We start from the raw sequence: 23,121 nt of genomic DNA on the forward strand, positions 1-23,121 counted from the left end.
GAGTCTGATACACACAGAGACACACACAGACACACGCACGCACACACATCACACATTCTTGCATTTTGATGGTAATTAGAAATACAAAAATATTTACAAAATGTGTGTGTATATGTATATATTCCAACACACACATATAGTCCAATGTGTGTGTGTGTGTGTGTGTGTGTGTGTGTGTGTGTGTGTGCATATTCCAACATATTAGGAAGTCTTTGATCTGGCCTAACACTTCTTTTTTATCAATTTTAAATAATTTTTGAACAAACTTCTAAGTGATACCCAGCATTCTTTACAGTTAAGATATATCCACTGTCTGAATGTAGGTAATGAAAAGTTAGAGACCAGGTATATATGACTCTCTATGATCCTTCTCCTTTTAGATGCTGAATGCAGGCATAGACCCTTTTACCTATATCAGCCTGCTGATGCATGAGAGAAATTTCCAATGTATTTTGGGTGACATTATCACAGTAGTTTAGGCTACTTTAACAGTTAGTGTCCTGCATAGGATCTCCTATGAAATAATACACCTCTGATGGCTATTTTTGATGTCATCTTGACTATATCCGGAATTACATAAATCTCAAACTGAGCACAACTGTGAGGGTTTTTTTTTCCTTTTTAATTAAATCATTTGAAGTGGGAAGACAGACTATTAATTCAGATCTTTTGAGGTGAGAATATCTACCTTTAATCTGGACCACACTTTCTGCTAGTAGCCTATATATGTCATCTTTATACGATTAGATTTAAGGTCATTTTCTTATGCTTCAGTTGTATTAAGATATCCAGGGCTTGCTGTAGTAAGATAGCTGTTGCTCTGGCTTTTGTCAATTATGTTCTTATGCTGGCCTTTAGACATCTTGATTTTCCTGGATATTTCAGTTGTAGCAAGTATTGACAGGGGGCCTAACCTTGATGGTCTTAGTCTGGCAGGCCTCTTGTGGTAGTCTTTGGGCTGGACTTTGGAACTCAGGTGGTGCAAATCTCCCAGCAGTTGGGTGTGCCCCTGAGAAAATGAGTGAGAAGGGAATTGGGATGGGGAACTCAGGTAGAGAGATGGTTGGATAATAGAAGTCCTGGGTTCAGTAGGCTTCTCAGGGCAGTTAGGTGTGCCCCACATGATAAGTCTTGAATAATAATTTAACCCTTTAAAATTATTGGGTTTTTTAGCATCAAACTTGGAACAAAAACATCTGACTGAGCCCACGTGAAGTTACAAAGTTGAGTCATTGTTAGGCTAAAGACACTGATTGCTAAAAGGGTCCGTTCCATGACAATGACAATGACACTATGGACCATCAATATCAGTTTCCTTTGGGAACACAACTAAACACCTTTATAAGTGTCTTGCTGGTACTGTGTGACCAATTGTTAGGTTTAAGAAAAAGTCCATTTGACATTTCTAGGTCTGGTAGGTTAAATGCATTATCTCTCTGATCCTCTTGCCATTCTGTGATTTGAGGATGGAGATGGGTACCCAATAGTTACTGTTACAGACTTTCCATTAATTTCCTTACTGACTGGAGTAGGTGGGATTTTTTTTAATGATTATTCTGTCTCTGACTCCTTATTGGATATTAGGTGATGTGGGTATGTTCTTAAGAATGAAAGTAAACATAAGGTATGTCTTTGGATTATAGAATAATATTCCAGGAAGCTTATCTTGATCTTTAAACTTTAAACTAGTAGCATTGGCTGGAAGGGCTTATCCTCACTGAGTGGGAAGTGCATTCTCCAAGTAGTAATGATACCAAAAGTTCTGTATTTCTTTATGAACTTATTAACATACATAATTTCAAAATAGAATGAAACCACAATAAAGTATTATTTAATTTAAAAATTTTAAGTTTGAGATTGGTTTTTATTACTACAGCCCAGACTAGCCTCACATTTGGGCTCCCCAATGGTGTGATTATTATATACCACAGGGACTACCTTATTTTAAAGTTTTATTAAAAATACTTAAAACCAAACTCAAATAATATCAATTCAATAACAATATAAAGTTCTCTCTTTACCTAAGAAGAGTAAGCTTGTGTCTGAAGAGATGGCCATCAGAGAAACTGAATTCATGGATAAAAATCTACCTAAAATACAGGCAGCAAGTCCAGAAAATTTTATATAGATTTGCCAGTGCTTCAAAAGAGATAAAATATATTTTTGTACAATATATAATAAACATATTATATATACTAGAAAAAGAAAGAAAATTTCTATTTATCTATATGAGGTTAACATGTTCAGTTCACCTAAAATGGAAAAAAACAGAAAATTTATGGACACTTTCCTAATTTCCTATTTTTTTTTAATTCTCTGCTACATATAAAGCTGGAGCCATGGGTCTGTCCATGTATACTCTTTGGATGGTGGTTTAGTCCCTGGGACCTCTGGTTGGTTGGTATTGTTCTTATGGGGTTGCAAACCACTTTGGTTCCTTCAATCCTTTCTCTAACTCTCCCAATGGGGACCCTGTTCTCAGTTCAATAGTTGCCTGCTATCATTCGCCTCTGTATTTGTCATGCTCAGGCAGAGCCTCTCAGGAAACAGCTATATCAGGCTCTTGTCAGCATGCACTTCTTGGCATCAGCAATATTGTCTGGGTTTGGTATATGTATGTACATATACATACACATTACTATATGTATATGGGCTAGATCCCCAGGTAGGGCAGTCTCTGGATGGCCTTTCCTTCAGTTTCTGCTCCAGACTTTGTCTCCATATTTCCTTCTATAAATATTTTTGTTTCCCCTTCTAAGAAGAACTAAGCATCCACATTTTGGTCATCCTTCTTGAGCTTCATGTCGTCTGTGGATTGTATTTTAAGTAATGCGAGCTTTTGGGAGAATAGCCACTGATCAGTGAGTGGATAGCATGTATGTTCTTTTGTGACTGGGTTACCTCACTCAGGGTGGTATTTTCTAGCTTCATCCATTTGCCTAAAAATTGTATGAAGTCATTGTTTTTAATAGCTGAGTAGTACTCCATTGTGTAAATGTCCCACATTTTCTGTATCCATTCCTCTCTTTAAGTACATATGAGTTCTTTCCAGCTTCTGGCTTTAATAAATAAGTCTGCTATGAACATAGTAAGGCATGTGTCCTTGTTGCATGTTGGAGCATCATTTGGGTATATGCCCAGGAGTGGTATAGCTAAGTCCTGAAGTATTTCTATGTCCAATTTTTTGAGGAACTGCTAGACCCTCAGGACACAGGAACCAAGGAACAGTCTGGGACAGGATCCTTCCAATTTCTAGCTGTCCCTGGAGCTGACATGTGCCACAGTTCTTTGAATCCAGATCCCACTGTGAGAAAGCCTGTCTCCATGAGTGCTGACACACAGACTTACAAGAAAGTCAAGCCACTGTGAGAGACAGCAAGAGCAGCTAAGACCAGAGATAAGCAGATGGCAGAAGGCAAAGGCAAGAACCTAAGCAACAGAAATCAAGGCCACTTGGCACCATCAGAACCCAGTTCCCCCACCACAGCAAGCCCTAGCTACCACAACATACCAGAAAAGCAAGATTTTGATTTAAAATCAAAACTCATGATGATGTTAGAGGACTTTAAGAAAGACATAAATAACTCCCTTAAAGAAATACCGGACAACACAGGTAAACAGGTAGATTCCCTTAAAGAAGAAACACAAAAAATCCCTTAAAGAAATACAGGAAAATACAACCAAACAAGTAAAGGAATTGAACAAAACCATCCAGGATCTAAAAATGGAAATAGAAACAATAAGGAAATCACAAAGGGAGACAATCCTGGACATAGAAAACCTAGGAAAGAGATCAGGACTCATAGATGCAAGCATTACCAACAGAATACAAGAGATAGAAGAGAGAATCTCAGAGGCTGAAGATACCATAGAAAATATTGACACAACTGTCAAAGAAAATGCAAAACACAAAACGCTCCTAACCCAAAACATCCAGGAAATCCAGAACATAATGAGCAGATGAAAGCTAAGGACAATTGGAATAGAACAGAGCAAAGATTCCCAATTTAAACGGCCGATAAATATTTTCAACAAAATTACAGAAGAAAGTTTTCCTAACCTAAAGAAAGAGATGCCCATAAACATACAAGAAGCCTACAGAACTCCAAATAGATTGGACCAGAAAAGAAATTCCTCCTGTCACGTAATAGTCAAAATACCAAATGCACAAAAGAAAGAAAGAATATTAAAGGCAGTAAGGGAAAAAGGTCAAGTAACATATAAAGGCAGACCTATCAGAATCACACCAGACTTCTCAACAGAGACTATGAAAGCCAGAAGATCCTGGGCAATTGTTAATACAGACCCTAAGAGAACACAAGTGACAGCACAGACTACTATATCTAGCAAAACTATGAATTACCATAGGTGGAGAAACAAAGATATTTCATGACAAAACCAAATTTACAGTATCTTTACACAAATCCAACCTTACAAAGGCTAATAGATGGAAAACTCCAACACATGGAGGGAATCTATACCCTAGAAAAAGCAAGGAGGTAATCTAATTTCAATTAACCCAAATAAAGATAGTCACAAAAACATAATTTTACCTCTAACAACAAAAATAACTAGGAACACAATCATTGGCCCCTAATATCTCTCAAAACCAATAGAATCTATTCTCCAATAAAAAGACATAGATTAACAGACTGCATATGGAAAGAGGACCCAGCATTTTCCTGCATACAGGAAACACATCTCAGTGACAAAGGCAGATACTACCTCAGAGTAAAAGGCTGGAAAACAATTTTCCAAGCAAATAGTTCTGAGAAACAGGCTAGAATAGCCTTTCAAACATCAAATAAAATTGGCTTTCAACCAAAAGTTATCAAAAAAGATAAGGAAGGACACTTCATATTCATCAAAGGAAAAATCCACAAGATGAACTCTCAATTCTAAATATCTATGCTGAAAATGCAAGGGTACCTACATTCATAAAAGCAAGCTTACTAAAGCTCAAAGCACACATTGCACCTCACACAATAGTAGTAGGAGACTTCAACACCCCAGTCTCATCAATGGACAGTTCATGGAAACAGAAACTAAACAGAGACACAGTAAACTAACAGAAGTAATGAACCAAATGGATTTAACAGATATTTATAGAACATTCCATCCTAAAACAAAAGAATATACCTTCTTAGCACATCATGGTACCTTTTTCAAAACTGACCATATAATCAGTCACAAAACAGGCCTCAACAGATACAACAAGGTTGAAATAATCCCATGCACCCTATCAGATCACCATGGACTAAGACTGGTCTTCATTAACAACAAAAGTGATAGAAAGCACACATACACATAGAGGCTGAATGACACTCTAGTCAATGATAACTTGGTCAAGGAAGAAATAAAGAAATTAAAGACTTTTAGAATTTAATGAAAATGAAGGCACAAATACCCAAACTTATGGGACCCAATGAAAGCAGTGCTAAAAGGAAAACTCATACCTCCGAGTGCCTCCAAAAAGAAACTGGAGAGAGCATATATTAGCAGCTTGACAGCACACCTAAAAGCTCTAGAACAATAAAATGCAAATATACCCAAGAGGAATAGATGTCGGGAAATAATCACAGTCAGGGCTGAAATCAACCATATAGAAACAAAAAGAACTATACAAAGAATCAACAAAACCAGGAGCTGGTTCTTTGAGAAAATCAACAAGTTAGATTAAATCCTTGGCCAGACTAAGCAGAGGGCAGAGAAACAGTATCTAAATTAACAAAGTCAAAAATCAAAAGAGAGACATAAGAATGGAAACTGAGGAAATTCATCAGATCCTACTACAAAAGCCTATGCTCAATGAAACTGGAAAAATCTGGATGAAATGGACATTTTTGTAGACAGATACCAGGTACCAAATTTAAATCAGGATCAGATAAACCGTCTAAATAGTTTCATAACTCCTAAAGAAATGGAAGCAGTCATTAAAAGTCTCCCAACCAAAAAAAACACAGGACCAGGTGGGCTTATCGAAGAATTCTATCTGACCTTTATAGAAGGCCTATACGAATACTGTCCAAATTATTCCACAAAGTAGAAACAGAAGGAACATTTTTTTCCTATGAAGCCACAATTATGCTTATACCAAAACACAAAAAGACTCAACAAAGAAAGAGAATTTCAGACCAATTTCCTTTATGAATATTAATGTAAAAACTCAATAAAATTCTTGCAAACTGAATCCAAAAATCCTATTTCTTGAGCCAAAAGCAGCAGAAGAGACTCTCCTTTCTGCAGGCAGCTAGGAGGAGGGCCTCTTCTATACAGGGTGGAGCTTGTGTACTAAGAGACCTCAAACCTTGCCTACACTTTGCCATACTTTCTCCAACAATCCATGCTTTCCCAACAAGGCCACCCTCCTCCTAGTAGTGCCACTTCCCATAGGCCAAGCATATTTAAGTCACCCCATGTTTCAAGCAAATGGACCTAAGAAACAATTTTTAGTAGCCATTTAATAGCTAACAACTTCAAAGTAAAACTAATGAAAAGAAAAGTGTCCTTAGGGAAGAGTATTGCATGCTGATTAAAAAAAAATCCACCAAGATGGCATTCCATTTCTTAACATTTATGCCCAAAACACAAGGTCACCCAAGTTTGTAAAAGACATATAACCAGAGCTTAAATCACAAACTGATTTTGGGGAACTTTAAAACCACACTTGTACCAATAGATATTTCATCTAGATAACAAAACAGAAATAATGGAGATAGCAAATGTTATAAAGCAAGTGGGCATAACATATTTACAGAATATTTTACCTAAGTACAAAGAAGGTACCTTCTCTACAACTCATGAAGGTTTCTTTAAAACTGACCACATACCTGAACACAGAGCAACTCTCAACAGATACAAGAAAATTGAAGTAACTCCCTGCATCTTATTAGACCATCATGTATTAAAGCTACATAGCCACAGCAACAGAAACAACAAAAAACTTTTAAACTCATGAAAACTGAAAAATAATCTGAAAAACTCATCAAAATAGAAATAAATAGGAAATTAAAGACTTTCTAGAATTCAATGAAAACAAATACACAGTATACACAAACTTAGGGGATACAATGTATAAGATGCTAAAAAGGGAAATTCATGAAACTTAGTGTCTACATAAAAAACTTAGATTTCATTCTAGTAATTTAACAGCACAGGTGAAAACTGTAGAACAAAAAATAAATAAGCACACTCAAGAGGAGTAGATGGCAAGAAACAATCAAACTTGAGGCAGAAACCTCCAAAGTAGAAACAAAGAGAACAACACAATCAATGAAACAGAGCTGGTTGTTTGAGAAATCAACAAGATAGATAAACTCTTATTCATACTAATTAAAAGATGGAGAGAGACTATCTAAATTAATAAAATCAGAAACAAAAAGAAGGCCTTAACAACCGACATTATGGAAATCTAGAGAATCATAAGGACATGCTTTAAAAACCTGTACTTGGCCAAATTGGAAAATCTACAAGAAATGGGTATGTTTCTTGATAGGTACCACTTACCAAAATTAAATCAAAGTCAGATAAACAATTTAAACAAAGATATAACTCCTAGTTAAATAGAAGTAGTCATTAATAACATCCAAATCAATAACAAACAAACAAACAAACAAAAAAAAAACAGGTCTAGGGCAAGATGGGTTTTGTGCAGAATTCTACCAGACTTTTAAAGAGTTAAGGTCAACACTCCTCAAAATTTCCACAAATAGAAGCAGAAAGAACATTACACAATTCATTTTATGAGGTCACAAGTATGATAAAAATGTCACATAAAGATTCAGCAAAGAAAATTATATGTCAATTTCTCTTATGAACATAGATGCAAAAAGTACTCAATAAAATACTTGGAAAATTAATGCCAGAGTCTATCAAAAAGATCATCCACCATGATCAAGTAGACTTCATTCCAGAGATGCAGAGGAGGTTTGATATGCAATAACCAATAAATGTAATCACCATATAAACAAACTGAAAGAAAAAAATCCGCATGACATCAAGAGCCAGAAAAAGCCTGCGACAAAATCCAACACCCCTTCATGATAAAAGTCCTGGAGAAATTAAGGTTTATAACTAAACAAAATTAAGACAATGTAGAGCAAGGCCATAGCAAACATCAAATTAAATGGAGAGAAACTCAAAGCAATTTCAGTAGAATCACAGGGACAAGACAAGAATGTCTATTATTTCCATATCTACTTAATACAGTACTTGAAGTTAGAGCAGTAAGACAGTGAAGATCAATGGGATACAAATTGAAAAGGAAGAAATCAAAGCATTATTATTTCCAGATGATATGATAGTATATATAAGTGACCCTAAAAGTTCTGCTAGGGAACTCCTACAGCTGATAAACACCCTTACTGAAGTGGCTGACTACAAGATTAACTCACAAAAATCAATAACCTTCATAAATACAAATGACAAATGGACCGAGGAAGAAAACAGAAACAACACCCTTTACCATAGCCTCAGATAATATAAAGTATCTTGGTAAAGTTCTATCAAAGTGAGTGGAAGACTTCTATGACAAAACTTCAAGTCTTCGAACAAAGAAATTAAAGAAGATATCAGAAGATGCAAAGGTACTTTATGGTCGTAGAGGAGGATAAACAGTATAAATGACCATCCTAACAAAACTAATCTACAGATTCTATGCAGCCACCATTAAAATCCCAACACAAGTCTTTACAGACAGAACAGTTCATACAGGAAGGAAAAACAAAATAACAGCAACAAAAATAGTAAAGCTAATACAATTCTGAACAAAGGAAGAGCTAAGGGAGGTTTTACCATCCCTGATGTCAAGGTGTACTACAGAGCTTCAGTGATAAAAACTGAACGGCATTGGCACAAAACATATCGATCAATGGAATCAAATTGAAGAGCCCGACTTAAATGTATACAACTACAGACATCTGAGTTTTGATAAACCAGAAGTACACACTGGAAAAAAGCATCTTCAACAAATGATGCTTGTCAAGCTGGATGTTTATATGCAGAAGAATCCAAATAGATCCATACTTATCACCTTGCACAAAACTCAAGTCCAAGTGGATCAAAGACCTCAACATAAAGCCAAATACACTGAACTCAATAGAAGAAGAAGTAGAGAACAGCCTCAAATGTGTTGACGTAGGAAATGGCTTTCTGAATAGAACACTAATTGTGCAAGCAATAAAAGCAACAATAAGTGGGACCTCATAAGACTGAAAAGCTCCCATGAGGCTAAAATGTTCTGTCAATTGAACAAAACAGCAGCCTATAGTATTGCAGAATATTTCTATTAATGCCACATCTGATAGGTGAGTAGTATCTACAGTATATAAAGAACTCAATAAATTATATATCAAAATACCAAATAATCTAGTTAAAACTGAGTACAGACCTAAACAGAGAATTCTGAAGGAAACAAACTCAAATGGCTGAGAAACAGCTAAAGAGACATTCTTAGTTATCAGGGAAATGCAAGTCAAAACTACTTTAAGATTCCATTTTATACTTGTCAGAATGGCTTAGATCAATAAGACAAATTATGCTGGCAAAAATGTGGAAACAGAGCAACACTTGTCCATTGCTGATGGGAGTGAGAACTTGTACAGCTACCATGTAAATCAATATGGCAGTTTCTATAAAGTTGTGAACTGATTTACATGAAAATACAGCTAGACCACTCTTGGGCATATACCCAATGGATGCTCCATCCTACCACACTTGCTTACCCATGTTCATTGTTCCTCTATTCCTAATAGCCAGAAACTGGAAATAACCCAGATGTCTGTCAGCAGAAAGACAATAAAGAAAATGGAATACATTTAAACAAAAAATGGAGTATTACTCAGCTATTTTTAGAAAGTGACATCATGTAATTTTCAAATGGAAGGAACTAGAAAAATGTCATCCTAGGTGAGGTAACCCAAATCTAGAAATATAAATATGGCATGTGTTGTGTTCACTTTTAAGTGGATTTAGCCTTTAATTAAATGATAACTGAGCTACAATTCATAGATCCAGTTATGTTAGGTAAAGACAGGGAGTGTAGGTTGGTTGCATGGATCTTTCTGGAAGTAGGAATAGAATAGATTTTTATGAGTGGACTCGGGCAGGTGGGGCTAGGTATAGGAGGAATCAGGTGTCCAGTGATAGGAAGGAGGGAGAGACTGTGGGGTGAGATGGTGCTAGTCAAGCTGGTTGCTTACAGGCGAAAGAATGCAAATAGATCCATACTTATCACTGTGCACAAAACTCAAGTTCAAGTGGATCAAAGACCTCAACATAAAACCAAATACACTGAACTTGATAGAAGAAAAAGTAAAGAACAGCTTTGAGGGGCATCGAGGGAAGATCTGAAAACCTAGTGCAGTTGAAACTTTCCTGGGATATATGAATAAGATCCTACTTCTTATAATGGAGGAGACAGTCTCAACTTGCCATTTCTTGTTGCCAATTAGGTTTCCTTTGAAGACTGGGCTGCATTTTGAGTTGTTGTCCAAAGAGGGTCCTATGAAAATTCCCAAACTACCTGGGCCGATGCTAAGACAAGTGGTTGTTCTCTTCACACCAACATTGGAGGCCCTATTGCCCAAGACAACACTCACACAAATCATGGAACATGGAGAAGTTAAGCTGGTGCCCATCTGAAGCCTTTACCCCTAAGTTCTAGTCTAGTTAGTATGGGAAGGTACTATGCAGGCAGGCTACCTGAAGAATGTGGACACCAAACCAGTCATAAAACCTTTGACCTGCCTGCAAAATATGCTAGGGCAATGGTTGCACAGAACTTCTGGGAGTACACAACCAATGTCTGATTTGACTTAAGGTCCTCTCTACAAAAGGAAACCTAAGGTGGACACTGTTTGCATAGCCAAGAAATGGAGACTAGATGTCCCAGAGATAGGTAAAACCGAACACCAATGGTTAAAATGTAAAGTGTCAATCGAATGACTTCTAATGATATTTTGCTATACTCAAAGATCAGTGCCTTATCCAGTTATCATTCTACTTCCTCTGACAGCAGATGGAAAAGGATACAGTGACCCACAGCCAGACATTACGTAGAGAGAATGTCTTAATTGGCTGCTTTCATCAAATCCCTTGGGGGATCCTGTGGAAGAGGAGGTGGAAAGATTTCAAGAGTCAGAGGCTCAAGAAGAATGGCCAAAGTGCAGATGCTTCAGCCCTTCTTAAAAGGGAGAATAAAAATATTCATAGGAGGAGATATGGAGACAAAGTTTGGAGCAGAGACTGAAGGAATAAATCATTCAGAGCTGATGTAGCAGCAAACCATTGAACTGAGAATCGGGTCCCTGTTGGAGGAATTAGAGAAAGAGCTGAAAGGGCTTGCAACCCCATAAGAACAACAATGCCAACCAACCAGAGCTCTCAGGGACTAAACCACTACCCAAAGACTATACATGGACTGACCCAGGGCTCCAGCTGCATATGTAACAGAGGATGGCCTTGTTGGGCACCAATAGGAGGAGAAGCCCTTGGTCCTGCCAAGGTTGGGCAACCCCCCCCCACACACACACACAATGTAGGGGAATGTCAGGGTAAAAAGGGTGTGGTTGGGAAGGGAGAGTACCCTCATAGAAGAAGGGGGAGAGAGGATAAGATAGGGGGCTTATGGAGAGGAAACCGGGAAAGGGAGTAACATTTGAAATGTAAATAAAGTTATATCCAATTTAAAAAAGAAAGAGAGGGGATTGAGGACACCAGAATTACAAAGCTCCCTGAATCAGCCAAGCGAGGCACTTAGGAGCTCACAGACTCTGAGACAGTTAATTACAGGGACTACATGGGTCTTCACCAGGTCTGCATGCCTATATAGCAATTAGCTTAGCATTTCTATGGGACTCCTGACTGTGAGAACATGTGTGTCTACACTCTTTTGTTTGTTCTTGGGACTGTTTTCCTCCTGTTAGGTTGCCTAGTCCAATTTTATTATAGTTTCTGCTTTATCTTATATTTTTGTCATGTTTGGTTGTTGCCTCTTAGGGGCCTCTTCTTTTCCAAAGAGAAAGAAAGGGAGTGGATCGGTAGAAGAGAGTAGGTACCTAGGCTGAAGTGGGAGGAGGAGAGGGAGGGGAAAGTAGAACCTGGATATACTGTATGAGAAAAGAATATTTTCAATTAAAGAAGAAAAGAAAAAAATATGTTTATACATGAACATGTGTACACATTTATGTGTGTGTAGGAGTTCGGGGATAAAGAGGCCAGAGCAGAGTCACTCTTAAGCTAATTTTTCAAGACAGAGTTTCTCACTGGATGTGGAATGAACCTATTTGGCTTTACTGGTTCTCACCGAGCCCTGGGTGTCCTCACATCTCCACCTGCCTTCTGCTGGGATCACATGTGTGCTCCAGTGTTTCAGTTCCATCTCCACCTGCCTTCTGCTGGGATCACATGTATGCGCCAATGTTTCAGTTCCATCTCCACCTGCCTTCTGCTGGGATCACATGTGTGCTCCAGTGTTTCAGTTCCATCTCCACCTGCCTTCTGCTGGGATCACATGTGTGCATCAGTGTTTCAGTTCCATCTCCACCTGCCTTCTGCTGGGATCACATGTGTGCTCCAGTGTTTCAGTTCCATCTCCACCTGCCTTCTGCTGGGATCACATGTGTGCGCCAGTGTTTCAGTTCCATCTCCACCTGCCTTCTGCTGGGATCACATGTGTGCATCAGTGTTTCAGTTCCATCTCCACCTGCCTTCTGCTGGGATCACATGTGTGCACCATGTTTCAGTTCCATCTCCACCTGCTTTCTGCTGGGATCACATGTGTGCGCCAGTGTTTCGGTTCCTTATGTGGGTGCCAGGGATTCAAATGCAGTTGCTCATGCTTGCACACCTAACACTTTATGCCAGAGTTATCTCCCCATCCTCTTAAGGCAGTTTTCATTTACATTACTCTAATGGCTAAGGACATTGACCACTTTCAGAAACATTTATTTGGCCATTTTTATTTTTCCTTTTGAGAAAAGTCTGCTCAGGTCATTAACCCATTATTGATTGGAAATTGTATTTTGTTTTTGTTGCAATTCTTCTGTCTAAAGACATTATCTTCCTATTCTGGTTGGCCATGTGCTTTTGAACTCTGTCATTTGTCTCTGGTGCTAGTTTCTTTTCTTGGCAGAAGGTCTAAAATTTCTCCTAGTCACATTTCTGCCTTCTAAGTAGCAGTGATGGCCTGGACCGTGGTCATGAGTTCTTCCATAGGCGGAAGTTGTCATGGATGACCTTGGCTGGGGGACTAGGCAGTTGGTAATGAGAGAAGCATTGCTGACAATCTTGATCAAGTTGTTATACTGCTTACGGTTCAAACCCATCAAAAACATGGAGACATCCGCAGAATAGCCAGAGATGATAACTTGTTTGGCTCCACCCTTCAGGTATGGCCCAGCTTTCTTCATGGCGATGAATACACTAGGAAACTCTACAACATACTCAGCAGCAGCATCGCTGATGATGGTGGTGGGATCTCTCTCCTGGAAGATGGTGACGGTCATCCTATTCATGACAAGTTTCCCATTGTGATGGTTTGTATATGCATGGCCCAGGGAGTGGCACTATTAGAAGGTGTGGCCCTGTTGGAATAGGTGTGGCCCTGTTGGAGTAGGTGTGTCACAGTGGGTGTGGGCTATAAGACCCTCATGCTAGCTTCCTGGAAGTCAGTTTTTTTGCTAGCAGCCTTCAGATGAAGATGTAGAACTCTTAGCTGAGCCAGTACCATGGCTTCCTGGACACTGTCATGCTCCCACCTTGATGATACTGGACTGGATCTCTCACAGCCTGTAAGCCAGCCCCAATTAAATGTTTTTTATAAGAGTTGCCTTGGTCTTGGTGTATATTCACAGCAGTAAAACCTAACTAAGACACCCATTCTCAGCCTTGACTGTGTGATGGAACTTTCCCTGGGAAGAGTCATTTGAAGCATGTAGACCGTGTAGTTGAAATCAAGGAATTGGTCATTGATAGCAACAATAACCATTTTGATAGAATTGAAGGAAACCCTGATAATCGGTTACCCAATATGGCCAAATCCATCCACTCCAGCCTTAACTGCCATAGGGATGAGACTGAGAACTGAAAGGAACACAGATCCTCATGATAGTCTTAATATGTTTTGTAGCGTGGTTTCCAAATAATTTGTTGAAAGCCATTGAATGTTATTGGAGAGTGGATTAAAATATATTTTCCTTTTATTTATTATTTATTTACCGTGGTGTTGGTATCATAGTAAGATTGGTTTTTATAGAATGACTCTTATACTGTTCCTTCCCATGCTTTTGTTGAACATGAGAAGGAATGATGTTACTGCTCCTTAATCATTTGGTAGCATCTATTAGTGAATCCAGCCTTGATTTCCTTTGTAGGGAGACCTTTTTTTCTTAAATTACTTTTCTTTTTTCTTTTATTAATATTTTAAAAAATGCATAAAAACGTAACTATCCAATGTCTGAATAAATATATTTAAGGAGTTGCCAGATAATCCCTTATTTTACACAAAATTATCAGTTTTAGAAATCTTGTTAAATAACTTTATTGTAATATATTTCATTTTTGTATTTTTGTAACAAGATGAAAACTCTGAAATTACACAGAAAAAAGACAAAATATTTTTGTCAAGGGGTAAGATAATCCACTGAAAACTTATTCACAGTTACACTGTAAACACTAATAAACATTAAAATATTTGCATAATTGTGTGCTCAAAAGTCCTATAAAAAGTGGAAGACTTATTACAACTGCAGTTTTTAGTCAACTACACTTCCTTCCAAAATTTATTTTGTTCCATTTACTCTTTTAAACCTGGGCACACTGCTGAACATATACTTTGGCAGTTCTATATAGCAAGTGCTTCCATAAAAAATGAAATAAAAATATCAACATTAATAATATTATAATTATAATAATAAAAAACAACACAATATAAAGCCCTTACTCACCAAGTGTTCAAATGCAGCTCAGTGAAAGTGCAGCAGTAATTCAGCCAGACAATGAGTGCCCCTTTTTTTCTCTATTACACAAACACACACACACACACACACACACACACACACACACACACACACAGAGGAAAAAATACGGAGGAAAAATTATGACCAATATGGCAGGCTGCCAAACCTTCAATTAGTAATAATCTTATTTTTTGCAACAATAAAAAAGAAGAGAGGAGGGTATAGATACAATCCTTGAACCTATACAGCTGAGTGCTTTCTGTGGTTGTATTTCAGGTCATGGAAGGGACAACTGGAGTGTCCCAAGAAAGGTCTGGCGATGGCGATGGCGTTGGAGCTGAGGGCATGAAAGGCGTACATGTGGAGCAGCACTTTGAAACAGAAAGTGAGGGGATGCCATTGCTGACAGCAGAGCCAGACCAGGGCATCCCAGAAGTGACTAGTGAAAAATCGGACAGTTCAGCCGAAGAACTTGTACACATGCCACTCAAAGAAGAGGAGCGCGTGATGCCTCTGATCGGGCCTGAAACCTTGGTAGACTTGGATGATTTGGATGAAAGAGATAAGCCCAGTATTGAGGATGTGATAGTAGAAGGCTCTGAGTCTAACTCTCTGGGTTCTGTTCTGCCTGACCTACCGTCTGTATCACAGCATAGCTTTTCCGTAGCTTTGCCACTTACTTCCAGCCAAGACGAGTCCAGAGGTATAAAGAGTGAGGGTGATATTACAATTGAAGTTGATAGCATTGCCGAAGAATCGCAAGAAGGCCTGTGTGAGAGAGAATCAGCGAACAGGTCTGAAGCCAGCGTTGCCTCTGGTACCTGTGGTATAATTACACGCGAGAGAAAGCGCAGAGCGAAGGGTCAGAAAAGGCCAAGCGATGCAAATAGTGTATTAATGACAAAAAAGCAAAAGCAAACTCCAAAGCGGACAAGTGCTGCAGCAAAAAGTGAAAAGAATGGGGCAGGACAGAGCAGTGACAGCGAGGACCTTCCCGCCACGGACAGTTCCAGTAACAGCACACCAGTGAAGCACCTTAACCTGCCCAAGCCACAGAAGCTGCCACGTTCTCCTGCAAGAGTCTCCCTCCTCAAAGATAGAGGGAAAGAGAAACACAAAGAAAAGCCTGCAGATTCATCCCCTAGAACATACAAGTGGAGCTTCCAACTCAATGAATTAGATAATATGAACAGTATAGAGAGACTCTCTTTTCTTCAAGAAAAAGCACAGGAAATCAGAAAACACTACATGTCTTTGAAGTTGGAAGTTGCAACCATCGACAGAAGGAGGAAAAGTTTGAAAAGGAAAGATAGAGAAGTGTCTCATACAGGACCTTCTTCTATGTCATCGGCTTCATGAGTCCCTCTTCATTGTCTCCCCCCAAAATGTACTTGCTGTAGAGCGCAGGTTATGAACATTTCTCCACCTGCCAGCAGTTTGCTGCTATGGACAGAAATCCCAAACCCTGAAATACTTGTGGTTTTTTTTTTTTTTTTTTTCTAGTCTGGTCGTCATTCCCCTCCTGGTTCACTCTCCCATATTCCACCTCCCATTCCTCCTCTCCCTGTCTCTAAGAGGATGTCCTCACCCTCGCTGCTGGGCCTCCCAACTTCCTGGGGCCTCAAGTCTCTTAAGGGTTAGGTGCTGTCTTCTACCACTGAGGCCAGACCAGACAGTCTCTACTGTATATATGTCAGGGGCCTCGAACGAGACAGTGTTTGCTGCCTGGTTGGTGGCTCAGTGTCTGAAAGATCTCAGGGGTCTGGGTTAGTTGAGACTGCTGGACACCCTCCTCCTCACCTTCTCTCTCCCCACTGTAGAGCATTTCATCTGAGGCCCCTCCCTTTGAGTCCTGAGAGTCTCTCACCTCCCAGGTCTCTGGTGCATTCTAGGGGTCCCCCCCCACTCCCACCTCCTAAGGTTGCCCATTTCCATTCTTTTTGCTGGCCCTCAGTGCTTTCGCCTACCCTCTCCCCCCCCTTACCTGATCATGTTCCCATTTTCTCTTTCATCTCCCCTCTCCCACCCAGGTTCCTCCCTCCCTTTGCTTCCCATGATTGTGGTTGCTTTCTTCTCCCTCCCAAATGGGATTGAAGTATCCTCACTTGGGCCCTTCAGCTTGTTATACTTCCTGAGTTTCATGGATTGTATCCTGGATATTCTGTACCTTTTAAGCTAATATCCACTTATTACTGAGTACATACCATGCATGTCATTTTGGGTCTGAGTTACCTAATTCAGGATATTTTCTAGCGCCATCCATTTGCCTGCGAAACTCATGATGCCATCACCTTTGATAGCTGAACAGTATTCTGTTGTGTAAGTGAACCACATTTTCTGTAGCCACATTCTTCTGTTGTGGAAAATCTGGATCGTTTCCAGCTTCTGGCTATCACAGATAAGGCCACTATGTTGGGGCATCCTTTGGGTATGTGCCCAAGAGTGGTATAAGTGGGTCTTCAGGTGAAACTATTTCCAATTTTCTGAGGCTCCTCCAGATTGATTTCTAAAGTGGTTGTACCAGTTTGCAATCCCACAAGCAGTGGAGGAGTGTTCCTTTTTCTCCACATCCTCACCAATACCTGTCACCTGAGTTTTTGATCTTAGCCATTTTGATTGGTGTAAGGTGGAATCTCAGGCTTGTTTTGATTTGCGTTTCCTTGATCACTAAAGACTTTGAACATTTCTTTAAGTGTTTCTTGGCCATTTAAGATTTCTCTGTTGTGAATTCTTTGTTTAGCTCTATACTCCATTTTTTGATTGGGTTGTTTGGCTTTTTTGGAGTTCTTTATATATTTTGAATATTAGCTCTCTGTCAGATGCAGGGTTAGTGAAGATTTTTTCCCTAATCTGTAAGTTACTGATTTGTCTTATTGACAGTTTGCCTTACAGAAGCTTTTCAGTTTTATGAGGTCCCATTTATGAGTTCTTGATCTTAGAGCCTGAACTGCTTGAGTTCTGTTTAGGAAATCCATGCCCTCAGCTCCTGCATTGCCACTCTCCCCATATCTATTCAATATAGTACTTGAAGTTCTAGCTAGAGCAATAAGACAGCAAAAGGTGACCAAGAGGATACAAATTGGCAAAGAAGGAATCAAGTTATCACTATTCACAGATGATATAATAGTATACATAAGAATTGACCCCAAAAATTCTATTAGAGTACACCTACAGCTGGTAAATAACTTCGGGAAAGTGGATATAAATTTAAGCCAAAAAAATCAGTAGCCTTCCTTTATATAAATAATAAATGGACTGAGAAAGAAAATAGGGAAGCAACACCCTTCCTTTCCCAATAATCACAGATAATATAAAATATCTTGGGGTAATTCTATCCAAACAAGTGAAAGATCTGTATGACAAGACTTCAAGTCTCTCAAAAAAGAAGTTGAAGAAGACCTCAGACAGTGGATTCCCATGCTCAGGGATTGTTAGGATTAAGATAGTAAAAACTGACCAAAAACAATGCAATCCCCATCAAAATTCCAATACAATTCTTCAAAGACATGGAAAGAGAAATTCTCAATTTTTTATGGGAAAAGAAGTCAGGATAGTGAAAACAATTCTTAACAATAAAAGGACATCTGGAGGGATCACTATTTCTGACCTCAAGCTGTCCTACAAAGCAATAGTGATAAAAAACTGCATGGTATTGATATAAAGGCAGACAGGTTGTTCAATGGAATAGAATTGAAGATGCAGAAATAAAACCACACACTTATGGACACTTGATACTTGACAAAGAAGCCAAAAATATATAATAGAAAAAAGAAAGCATTTTCAGTGCTTGTCTAACTGGCAATTGAAATGTAGAAAAATGAAAATAGATCCATATTTGTTACTTTGCACAAAGTGGGGAGACTTTTAATTACTGCTTCAATCTTATTGCCTGGTAGGTGACTATTGCTGATAACTTCTTTAGTTGATTTGGTAAATCATGTGTGTTCTTAGACACCCATTTCTTCTCAAATCTCCAGCTTTTGGAATGTCTTTTTAAATATTTCTTATAATCCTGTGGATGTGATCAGAGTATATTTGGTTTTTTTTTGTTTTTTTTTTGTTTTTTTTTTTTTTTTTTTGGTTCTATTTTTCGGAGCTGGGGACCGAACCCAGGGCCTTGCGCTTCCTAGGCAAGCGCTCTACCACTGAGCTAAATCCCCAACCCCTTTTTTTTTTTTTTTTTTTTATAGAACATATTTTCTTTTTTTTTTTTTTTTTTTTTGGCTTTATTTTTTTTTTTATTTTTTTTTTATTTATTTATTTTTTTTTTATTAACTTGAGTATTTCTTATATACATTTCGAGTGTTATTCCCTTTCCCGGTTTCCGGGCAAACATCCCCCTCCCCCCTCCCCTTCCTTATGGGTGTTCCCCTCCCAACCCTCCCACCATTGCCGCCCTCCCCCCATAGACTAGTTCACTGGGGGTTCAGTCTTAGCAGGACCCAGGGCTTCCCCTTCCACTGGTGCTCTTACTAGGATATTCATTGCTACCTATGGGGTCAGAGTCCAGGGTCAGTCCATGTATAGTCTTTAGGTAGTGGCTTAGTCCCTGGAAGCTCTGGTTGCTTGGCATTGTTGTACTTTTGGGGTCTCGAGCCCCTTCAAGATCTTCCAGTTCTTTCTCTGATTCCTTCAATAGGGGACCTATTCTCAGTTCAGTGGTTTGCTGCTGGCATTCGCCTCTGTATTTGCTGTATTCTGGCTGTGTCTCTCAGGAGCGATCTACATCCGGCTCCTGTCGGTCTGCACTTCTTTGCTTCATCCATCTAGTCCAATTGGGTGGCTGTATATGTATGGGCCAAATGTGGGACAGGCTCTGAATGGGTGTTCCTTCAGTCTCTGTTTTAATCTTTGCCTCTCCCTTCCCTGCCAAGGGTATTCTTTTTCCTCATTTAAAGAAGGAGTGAAGCATTCACATTTTGATCATCCGTCTTGAGTTTCGTTTGTTCTAGGGATCTAGGGTAATTCAAGCATTTGGGCTAATAGCCACTTATCAATGAGTGCATACCATGTATGTCTTTCTGTGATTGGGTTAGTTCACTCAGGATGATATTTTCCAGTTCCAACCATTTGCCTACGAATTTCATAAACTCGTTGTTTTTGATAGCTGAGTAGTATTCCATTGTGTAGATGTACCACATTTTCTGTATCCATTCCTCTGTTGAAGGGCATCTGGGTTCTTTCCAGTTTCTGGCTATTATAAATAAGGCTGCGATGAACATAGTGGAGCACGTGTCTCTTTTATATGTTGAGGCATCTTTTGGGTATATGCCCAAGAGAGGTATAGCTGGATCCTCAGGCAGTTCAATGTCCAATTTTCTGAGGAACCTCCAGACTGATTTCCAGAATGGTTTTACCAGTCTGCAATCCCACCAACAATGGAGGAGTGTTCCTCTTTCTCCACATCCTCGCCAGCATCTGCTGTCACCTGAGTTTTTGATCTTAGCCAATCGCACTGGTGTGAGGTGAAATCTCAGGGTTGTTTTGATTTGCATTTCCCTTATGACTAAAGATGTTGAACATTTCTTTAGGTGTTTCTCAGCCATTCGGCATTCCTCAGCTGTGAATTCTTTGTTTAGCTCTGAACCCCATTTTTTAATGGGGTTATTTGTTTCCCTGCGGTCTAACTTCTTGAGTTCTTTGTATATTTTGGATATAAGGCCTCTATCTGTTGTAGGGTTGGCAAAGATCTTTTCCCAATCTGTTGGTTGCCGTTTTGTCCTAACCACAGTGTCCTTTGCCTTACAGAAGCTTTGCAGTTTTATGAGATCCCATTTGTCAATTCTTGATCTTAGAGCATAAGCCATTGGTGTTTTGTTCAGGAAATTTTTTCCAGTGCCCATGTGTTCCAGATGCTTCCCTAGTTTTTCTTCTATTAGTTTGAGTGTGTCTGGTTTGATGTGGAGGTCCTTGATCCACTTCGACTTAAGCTTTGTACAGGGTGATAAGCATGGATCGATATGCATTCTTCTACATGTTGCCCTCCAGTTGAACCAGCACCATTTGCTGAAAATGCTATCTTTTTTCCATTGGATGGTTTTGGCTCCTTTGTCAAAAATCAAGTGACCATAGGTGTGTGGGTTCATTTCTGGGTCTTCAATTCTATTCCATTGGTCTATCTGTCTGTCTCTGTACCAATACCATGCAGTTTTTATCACTATTGCTCTGTAATACTGCTTGAGTTCAGGGATAGTGATTCCCCCTGAAGTCCTTTTATTGTTGAGGATAGCTTTAGCTATCCTGGGTTTTTTGTTATTCCAGATGAATTTGCAAATTGTTCTGTCTAACTCTTTGAAGAATTGGATTGGTATTTTGATGGGGATTGCATTGAATCTGTAGATTGCTTTTGGTAAAATGGCCATTTTTACTATATTAATCCTGCCAATCCATGAGCATGGGAGATCTTTCCATCTTCTGAGGTCTTCTTCAATTTCTTTCTTCAGTGTCTTGAAGTTCTTATTGTACAGATCTTTTACTTGCTTGGTTAAAGTCACACCGAGGTACTTTATATTATTTGGGTCTATTATGAAGGGTGTCGTTTCCCTAATTTCTTTCTCGGCTTGTTTCTCTTTTGTATAGAGGAAGGCAACTGATTTATTTGAGTTAATTTTATACCCAGCCACTTTGCTGAAGTTGTTTATCAGCTTTAGTAGTTCTCTGGTGGAACTTTTGGGATCACTTAAATATACTATCATATCATCTGCAAATAGTGATATTTTGACCTCTTCTTTTCCGATCTGTATCCCTTTGATCTCCTTTTGTTGTCTGATTGCTCTGGCTAGAACTTCAAGAACTATATTGAATAAGTAGGGAGAGAGTGGGCAGCCTTGTCTAGTCCCTGATTTTAGTGGGATTGCTTCAAGTTTCTCTCCATTTAGTTTAATGTTAGCAACTGGTTTGCTGTATATGGCTTTTACTATGTTTAGGTATGGGCCTTGAATTCCTATTCTTTCCAGGACTTTTATCATGAAGGCGTGTTGAATTTTGTCAAATGCTTTCTCAGCATCTAATGAAATGATCATGTGGTTCTGTTCTTTCAGTTTGTTTATATAATGGATCACGTTGATGGTTTTCCGTATATTAAACCATCCCTGCATGCCTGGGATGAAGCCTACTTGATCATGGTGGATGATTGTTTTGATGTGCTCTTGAATTCGGTTTGCCAGAATTTTATTGAGTATTTTTGCGTCGATATTCATAAGGGAAATTGGTCTGAAGTTCTCTTTCTTTGTTGTGTCTTTGTGTGGTTTAGGTATAAGAGTAATTGTAGGTTCGTAGAAGGAATTCGGTAGGGCTCCATCTGTTTCAATTTTGTGGAATAGTTTGGATAATATTGGTATGAGGTCTTCTATGAAGGTTTGATAGAATTCTGCACTAAACCCATCTGGACCTGGGCTCTTTTTGGTTGGGAGACCTTTAATGACTGCTTCTATTTCCTTAGGAGTTATGGGGTTGTTTAACTGGTTTATCTGTTCCTGATTTAACTTTGATACGTGGTATCTGTCTAGGAAATTGTCCATTTCCTGAAGATTTTCAAATTTTGTTGAATATAGGTTTTTATAGTAAGATCTGATGATTTTTTGAATTTCCTCTGAATCTGTAGTTATGTCTCCCTTTTCATTTCTGATTTTGTTAATTTGGACGCACTCTCTGTGTCCTCTCGTTAGTCTGGCTAAGGGTTTATCTATCTTGTTGATTTTCTCAAAGAACCAACTTTTGGTCCTGTTGATTCTTTCTATGGTCCTTTTTGTTTCTACTTGGTTGATTTCAGCTCTGAGTTTGATTATTTCCTGCCTTCTACTCCTCCTGGGTGTATTTGCTTCTTTTTGTTCTAGAGCTTTTAGGTGTGCTGTCAAGCTGCTGACATATGCTATTTCCTGTTTCTTTCTGCAGGCACTCAGCGCTATGAGTTTTCCTCTTAGCACAGCTTTCATTGTGTCCCATAAGTTTGAGTATGTTGTATCTTCATTTTCATTAAATTCTAAAAAGTTTTTAATTTCTTTCTTTATTTCTTCCTTGACCAGGTTATCATTGAGTGGAGCATTGTTCAATTTCCACGTATATGTGGGCATTCTTCCCTTATTGTTATTGAAGACCAGTTTTAGGCCGTGGTGGTCCGATAGCACGCATGGGATTATTTCTATCTTTCTGTACCTGTTGAGGC

General features: G+C 38.9%; 1 protein-coding gene across 1 annotated transcript; it reads left to right on the top strand.

Annotated features, from left to right (window-relative positions):
- Positions 1–13,602: 13,602 nt before the first annotated feature.
- On the top strand, positions 13,603–16,428 carry LOC102555137 (AT-rich interactive domain-containing protein 4A-like). The gene is made up of 2 exons (XM_017591418.3): positions 13,603–13,790; positions 15,234–16,428. The coding sequence occupies exons 1-2, from the start codon at positions 13,728–13,730 to the stop codon at positions 16,314–16,316; spliced, it is 1,146 nt and encodes a 381-aa protein (XP_017446907.1). The 5' UTR covers positions 13,603–13,727; the 3' UTR covers positions 16,317–16,428.
- The last annotated feature ends 6,693 nt before the right edge of the window (positions 16,429–23,121 follow it).

This window comes from Rattus norvegicus, chromosome 2 (genome assembly GCF_036323735.1).
Source record: "Rattus norvegicus strain BN/NHsdMcwi chromosome 2, GRCr8, whole genome shotgun sequence".
NCBI classification, from domain to species: domain Eukaryota; kingdom Metazoa; phylum Chordata; class Mammalia; order Rodentia; family Muridae; genus Rattus; species Rattus norvegicus.

Coding starts and splice junctions, on each gene's coding strand:
- LOC102555137 (XM_017591418.3), top strand. CDS start 13,728: ATGGCTTCCTGGACACTGTCATGCTCCCACCTTGATGATACTGGACTG. Junction 13,791..15,233: donor GACTGGATCTCTCACAGCCT/GTAAGCCAGCCC, acceptor GTTGTATTTCAG/GTCATGGAAGGGACAACTGG.